Source organism: Procambarus clarkii, chromosome 78 (assembly GCF_040958095.1).
Source record: "Procambarus clarkii isolate CNS0578487 chromosome 78, FALCON_Pclarkii_2.0, whole genome shotgun sequence".
NCBI lineage: Eukaryota > Metazoa > Arthropoda > Malacostraca > Decapoda > Cambaridae > Procambarus > Procambarus clarkii.
Genome location: NC_091227.1, coordinates 9,684,808 through 9,692,660, shown reverse-complemented (window position 1 = coordinate 9,692,660; position 7,853 = coordinate 9,684,808). Strand labels below are relative to the sequence as shown.

At 53.5% G+C, this 7,853-nt stretch overlaps 1 protein-coding gene across 1 annotated transcript; it reads left to right on the top strand.

Annotated features, from left to right (window-relative positions):
• Positions 1-835: 835 nt before the first annotated feature.
• Positions 836-5,599, top strand: LOC138357452 (streptococcal hemagglutinin-like). Its single transcript, XM_069314307.1, has 3 exons — positions 836-880; positions 3,335-3,483; positions 4,516-5,599. Exons 1-3 carry the CDS (start codon positions 836-838, stop codon positions 5,597-5,599), a joined length of 1,278 nt encoding a protein of 425 aa, XP_069170408.1.
• The last annotated feature ends 2,254 nt before the right edge of the window (positions 5,600-7,853 follow it).

The following is a 7,853-nucleotide window of genomic DNA, read 5'->3' as shown; positions in this document are numbered from 1 at the left end:
CTTTACTTAGACATTTTATTATTATATGCTTACATTCCGGTGCTCGGACACGTTACCAAGTGTACGGTGAGTGTGACCGTGCCAAGTGTGTGTGTGTACCCCGGCCGGGCCTCTCTCCTCACTGAATTGGGGATTTAGTTTGACGAGAGAGGGGCGAGGGGGGGGGGGGACTGAGAGGGAAGGATGTCAGTGGTGGAAAGATAGAAGTGGTGGTGGAAGGGGAGCAAGAGTAGTGTGTAATGTGGTGCGGGCCACCAGGGTGTAGTGGAGTGATGCAGGGGGGGCTTGGGGCAGGGGGGGGAGGAGTTGCGTAACTCCGTCATCAGGACACGCTGCTCACACTGCCTCTCACACTGCCTCTCACGCTTACTCACACTGCCTCTCACACTGCTTCTCTTATTGATCTCACTCTCCACCTTTACCTTATGAGCAACTCTCTAAAAGTTGCTTTAAGATGACAAAGTTACGCGAGCTTCCTGACAAGAAAAACACTGAGCAAATTGCAGTCTTAAGTCACCGTGAACTCTTATAAATATCCCAGCTCTTCTCTGACGTTCATCGCAGTGGACGTTAGATCAGCCAGACTGTTGCTGCTTCTAGTCCACAGGTTACCTTTACCTAACTTAAAAATGTCATTATGTTATTCTTGTAGTCACCCAGTTGAAGCCTCAGCCGTTTGGCCATGTTACTGGCATTATTCGTATCTCCATTTGTTCAGGCTAGTTAATTCTGCCTTCAGTAATAATTACGTCACCCCGGGAACACTGCAGGGGAACAAGGTCGCCGGAGAGAATAATAGCAAGAATTCGTCGCGGATCACATACTTAACAGAGATATGGTATGGAAACAACAGCTGAGTAGCGAAGCTAAAGAATCTGTGGTGAGAGTGACGGACACCGCCTTAACCACTACCTGAGACAATGTGAACATCTAAGAGTCATTAGAAATGTGTGTAGGTTATCTTGAGATGCCCGGGATCGATCCCGGCGCCCGGGATTGAACCCGGAACCACAGGATCGAACCCGGGACCACAGGATAACGCGTCCAGTGTAGCATAATAAACCCCCACATTGTCTGAATTATGAAAATACTGTTTGTCAAATATAGATATTGTTCTTTAAAAGATTCCCCCATTTTGCACCCGCAAGCTAATTGGTTGACAAATGCTAATCATCTTTGATAAGTTGTTCACTTGAGACAGTTAAGCAAGTCTGAGCTGTGTCTGGGTACAAGTGACAGGATGAGCGACCCAGAGGGTTTTCTTCCTATTGGGGAGTGTTGTATATGCTGCTATGGCGCATAACCCGAGGGTGGGGGGGGGAGAGAGGCAGAGGTGGAAGGGGGAGAGGCAGAGGCGGGGGGGGGGGGAGAGGCAGAGGTGCGGGGGGGGGGGAGAGAGAGACAGAAGTAGGGGAAGAGAAACAGAGGTGGGGGAGAGAGACAGAAGTAGGGGGGAGAGACATAGGAAGGGGGGGGGAGAGAGAGGTGGGGTGCAGAGGTAGAGTGGAAAGACAGAGGTAGGGGGGAGAGAAACAGAGGTGGGTGGGGGAGAGAGACAGGGGCGGGGAGAGAGACAGGCAGTGGTGGGGGAGAGACAGACAGTGGTGGGGGAGAGAGACAGGCAGGCAGGTGGAAGCGAGCAAGAACCATGGACTAAGATCAGAGGGGTGGAGGGAGGTGGTGGCCTGGTGGCCGGGCCGCGTGGGAAACCAAAGACGGTGATGCCAACTGGGGACTTAACGAGCCCCAGCTGGTCTTAACGAGACATTCACATAGCCAAGAAGAGCACATCAACGACGTGTAGCAACCTCTGGATTACATTCTCCATGGAATACTTAGTCAAAATATCTCACGAGTGCCGGGGTGCAGTCATTCCCCAAGTCCACACAACTGAGACATTAATATAGGTGACGAGAGCGGTTAACGTTTAAGGATTAACGTATATACGGTTAACCGTATATACGGTTAACAGCGTATAAGGGCTGTTAACTGATCAACGAGAGTTTAGGTAAACTGTGTGAGTGAAGAGTTCGACTAAACTGATTAACCAGTAAGGAAAAAGTGGCATTCTTTAATGAGGGTTAAATGAGATTAGTGCCCGACTGTTGGTGGTGATGGTGAGGGAGGCTGGTGGTGGTGAGGGAGGCTGGTGGTTGTGGTGGTGAGGTAGGCTGGTGGTGGTGAGGTAGGCTGGTGGTGGTGAGGTAGGCTGGTGGTGGTGAGGTAGGCTGGTGGTGGTGAGGTAGGCTGGTGGTGGTGAGGTAGGCTGGTGGTGGTGAGGTAGGCTGGTGGTGGTGAGGGAGGCTGGTGGTGGCGAGGTAGGCTGGTGGTGGTGAGGGAGGCTGGTGGTGGTGAGGGAGGCTGGTGGTTGTGAGGTAGACTGGTGGTGGTGAGGGAGGCTGGTGGTGGTGAGGGAGGCTGGTGGTGGTGAGGTAGGCTGGTGGTGGTGAGGTAGGCTGGTGGTGGTGAGGTAGGCTGGTGGTGGTGAGGGAGGCTGGTGGTGGTGAGGGAGGCTGGTGGTGGTGAGGGAGGCTGGTGGTGGTGAGGGAGGCTGGTGGTGGTGAGGGAGGCTGGTGGTGGTGAGGGAGGCTGGTGGTGGTGAGGTAGGCTGGTGGTGGTGAGGTAGGCTGGTGAGGTAGGCTGGTGGTGGTGAGGTAGGCTGGTGGTGGTGAGGTAGACTGGTGGTTGTGGTGAGGTAGGCTGGTGGTTGTGGTGAGGTAGGCTGGTGGTTGTGGTGAGGGAGGCTGGTGGTTGTGGTGAGGGAGGCTGGTGGTTGTGGTGAGGGAGGCTGGTGGTTGTGGTGAGGGAGGCTGGTGGTTGTGGTGAGGGAGGCTGGTGGTTGTGGTGAGGGAGGCTGGTGGTTGTGGTGAGGGAGGCTGGTGGTGGTGGTGAGGTAGGCTGGTGATCTATCCTTAATTTAGCCATTGCCTTCATGAGATACCTGGCGCTTTGCAGTTACGGTTACCCGAGTCGGCCAGGGCAGCGCCCACACGCTATCCTACGAGATGAGCCGTTGTTCCTACTTTTCATATCTAGCTCATGACACACCATATAACCCTTCATATAGTCCACAATATAGCTGCATAAATACATCTTCATTTTGTTTTGAATGGAAATTCCTGCCCAGCCCCAAAGCCTCTGGCTGGATCAGTAATATTAAGATCATCCTCACTATTACCCAAGTATCATAATAATAGTGAGGATGGGGTCACGGATAGGGAAGTGTTACACAATTTTCATTATTTGTTGGTCAGTGTTGGGAGAATCTTATTGAATTGGTTAGTTTAATAAAATACAAATAATAGATTTATTGCAGACATGTTTTTACTTCCAGTCAAGGGAGGACTCTCCTGATAGCACATCACTTGTCGTGAGGTTGGATGGACTTACAACAGATCCCAAGGTATACCTAAACCAGGGTAAACAGATCACAAGGTACACAGATCCCAAGGTACACCAGAACCAGGGTACGCAGATCCCAAGGTACTCCTCAACCACGGTACACAAATCATAAGATACACAGAGCCAGGACAGGTGTGGGTGCCAAGAGGAAGGGGAGGGGAGAGAGGTTAAGGCAGGGCAGGTGTAGGTTGCACTAACAAGGGAACTATTGTATGAAGTGTTTTGCTGTGGAGAGAGAGAGAGAGAGAGAGAGAGAGAGAGCTCGTTTCAAAATGAAGCAGGAGAACAGAGCCATTGTAGCTGGTGAGAGCCGGGGCCGCCGGGGCGTGTACTCACACACCACAGCGCCTCCAACACAGAAGAGGAGGGAGACAGCAGTGGTGGGGAAAAAAGAGAGAGAGAAAGTGTAAAGGTGATTGTGTAATGTCTGTTTTTTTATGGTTAGGGGCCGTCCTCTCTCATGTGTCAGTAGTGATGTTCCTCGTCTCGCGGTGATTTGGAGTCATGGTTTTAGTGTTGGGATCCCGGAAGTTTGGGTGCTCTTGGGGTCATCCTACTGTGAGGGTGCTCTTGGGTCATCCTACTGTGAGGGTGCTCTTGGGGTCATCCTACTGTGAGGGTGCTCTTGGGGTCATCCTACTGTGAGGGTGCTCTTGGGGTCATCCTACTGTGAGGGTGCTCTTGGGGTCATCCTACTGTGAGGGTGCTCTTGGGGTCATCCTACTGTGAGGGTGCTCTTGGGTCATCCTACAGTGTGGGTGCTCTTGGGTCATCCTAGAGTGAGGGGTGCTCTTGGGTCATCCTACAGTGTGGGGTGCTCTTGGGGTCATCCTACTGTGAGGGTGCTCTTGGGGTCATCCTACTGTGAGGGTGCTCTTGGGGTCATCCTACTGTGAGGGTGCTCTTGGGTCATCCTACTGTGAGGGTGCTCTTGGGGTCATCCTACTGTGAGGGTGCTCTTGGGGTCATCCTACTGTGAGGGTGCTCTTGGGGTCATCCTACTGTGAGGGTGCTCTTGGGGTCATCCTACTGTGAGGGTGCTCTTGGGTCATCCTACTGTGAGGGTGCTCTTGGGTCATCCTACTGTGAGGGTGCTCTTGGGTTATCCTACAGTGTGGGTGCTCTTGGGTCATCCTACAGTGTGGGTGCTCTTGGGTCATCCTACAGTGTGGGTGCTCTTGGGTCATCCTACAGTGTGGGTGCTCTTGGGTCGTCCTACAGTGAGGGTGCTCTTGGGTTATCCTACAGTGTGGCTGCTCTTGGGTTATCCTACAGTGTGGGTGCTCTTGGGTCATCCTACAGTGTGGCTGCTCTTGGGTTATCCTACAGTGTGGCTGCTCTTGGGTCATCCTACAGTGTGGGTGCTCTTGGGTCATCCTACAGTGTGGGTGCTCTTGGGTCATCCTACAGTGTGGGTGCTCTTGGGTTATCCTACAGTGTGGCTGCTCTTGGGTTATCCTACAGTGTGGCTGCTCTTGGGTCATCCTACAGTGTGGCTGCTCTTGGGTCATCCTACAGTGTGGCTGCTCTTGGGTCATCCTACAGTGTGGCTGCTCTTGGGTCATCCTACAGTGTGGCTGCTCTTGGGTCATCCTACAGTGTGGCTGCTCTTGGGTCGTCCTACAGTGAGGGTGCTCTTGGGTCATCCTACAGTGTGGCTGCTCTTGGGTTATCCTACAGTGAGGGTGCTCTTGGGTCATCCTACAGTGTGGCTGCTCTTGGGTCATCCTACAGTGTGGCTGCTCTTGGGGTCATCCAACAGTGTGGCTGCTCTTGGGTCATCCTACAGTGTGGGGTGCTCTTGGGGTCATCCAACAGTGTGGCTGCTCTTGGGTCATCCTACAGTGTGGCTGCTCTTGGGTCATCCTACAGTGTGGCTGCTCTTGGGTCATCCTACAGTGTGGCTGCTCTTGGGTCATCCTACAGTGTGGCTGCTCCTGGGGTCATCCTACAGTGTGGCTGCTCCTGGGGTCATCCTACAGTGTGGCTGCTCCTGGGGTCATCCTACAGTGTGGCTGCTCCTGGGGTCATCCTACAGTGTGGCTGCTCCTGGGGTCATCCTACAGTGTGGCTGCTCCTGGGGTCATCCTACAGTGTGGCTGCTCCTGGGGTCATCCTACAGTGTGGCTGCTCTTGCGTCATCCTACGTGTGAACACTGTACATCCACAATTAAAAAATTATGAGCTAATTAAATAAAATATAACAACTAGACAATACAAAAAAATAATTTTTGTATGATCCAGTAGTGGTTCATGGACTAATTAACTGTAAAATATTTATTCTAATAGGTTTGTAATACTGCCCATGTTTCTGTAAGCTTGGGGAGTGTCTTCGACATGTTCTTTGAATTTCAAGAAGTAGTACCGAGCAGAACAGACATCACACACAGAGCGTTATATGACAAAGAGTGCTGGGAAGACGGGACACCACGAGCTCTCATCTTGTAACTACACTTAGGTAATTACACTACCATATTTTCACAGGCAAGGCGTAAAATGTAGAGAACATAACGGTGACAAAGACATGTTTCTGGAGCACGATGTAATGGAGGTGGAGACATGGGGGCGGGTCCCGCCTTGTGCCAATGATTAGATCACATCAAAAAGGTGGAACGTGCGGCCGGCCTTGTTTCCCAAGGTCGCAGTCCAGTCGTCAGCGCCCGCCCCACGCACATGCCCACCCCGTGCCCCTAACGGCACACCTTCACCTATAATTACTGTGCAACATGCCCAGCTTGTCCCCCAAGAAGGCAACTGAGTACAATACGAAAGTGATTATATTTAACTCTTTCCTTATATGGAAACATGACATTTAATGTAGAGCAGTTTATTCTGTTAACCATGATAGGCACTCCTCACCTCTGGCAGCTGTGGCAACACTGGTGACCTCGAGCAACACTGGTGACCTCGAGCAACACTGGGGACCTCGAGCAACACTGGGGACCTCTGGCAACACTGGTGACCTCCAGCAACACTGGTGACCTCGAGCAACACTGGGGACCTCGAGCAACACTGGGGACCTCTGGCAACACTGGTGACCTCCAGCAACACTGGTGACCTCGGGCAACACTGGGGACCTCGAGCAACACTGGTGACCTCGAGCAACACTGGTGACCTCGAGGAACACTGAGGACCTCCAGCAACACTGGGGACCTCCAGCAACACTGGTGACCTCGAGCAACACTGGTGACCTCGAGCAACACTGGTGACCTCGAGCAACACTGGTGACCTCGAGCAACACTGGTGACCTCGAGCAACACTGGTGACTTCGAGCAACACTGGTGACCTCGGGCAACACTGGTGACCTCGAGCAACACTGGTGACCTCGAGGAACACTGGGGACCTCCAGCAACACTGGTGACCTCCAGCAACACTGGTGACCTCCAGCAACACTGGTGACCTCCAGCAACACTGGGGACCTCCAGCAACACTGGTGACCTCCAGCAACACTGGTGACCTCGAGCAACACTGGTGACCTCGAGCAACACTGGGGACCTCGAGCAACACTGGTGACCTCGAGCAACACTGGGGACCTCCAGCAACACTGGTGACCTCGAGCAACACTGGTGTCTTCGAGCAACACTGGTGACCTCGGGCAACACTGGTGACCTCGGGCAACACTGGTGACCTCGAGCAACACTGGTGACCTCGAGCAACACTGGGGACCTCGAGCAACACTGGGGACCTCAAGGAACACTGGGGACCTCGAGCAACACTGGTGACCTCGAGCAACACTGGGGACCTCGGACAACACTGGTGACCTCGAGCAACACTGGGAACCTCGAGCAACACTGGTGACCTCGAGCAACACTGGTGACCTCGAGCAACACTGGTGACCTCGAGCAACACTGGGGACCTCGAGCAACACTGGTGACCTCGAGCAACACTGGTGACCTCGAGCAACACTGGGGACCTCGAGCAACACTGGGGACCTCAAGGAACACTGGGGACCTCGAGCAACACTGGTGACCTCGAGCAACACTGGGAACCTCGGACAACACTGGGAACCTCGGACAACACTGGTGACCTCGAGCAACACTGGTGACCTCGAGCAACACTGGTGACCTCGAGCAACACTGGTGACCTCGAGCAACACTGGGGACCTCGGACAACACTGGTGACCTCGAGCAACACTGGGGACCTCGAGCAACACTGGGGACCTCGGGCAACACTGGTGACCTCGAGCAACACTGGTGACCTCGGGCAACACTGGTGACCTCGGGCAACACTGGTGACCTCGGGCAACACTGGTGACCTCGAGCAACACTGGTGACCTCGGGCAACACTGGTGACCTCGGGCAACACTGGTGACCTCGAGCAACACTGGGGACCTCGAGCAACACTGGGGACCTTGAGCAACACTGGGGACCTCGAGCAACACTGGTGTAACGGGGGGTGGGGGAAATAGCTCTATCTTGTCCATTATTCCACCCCCCAGTTAACTAACGAGG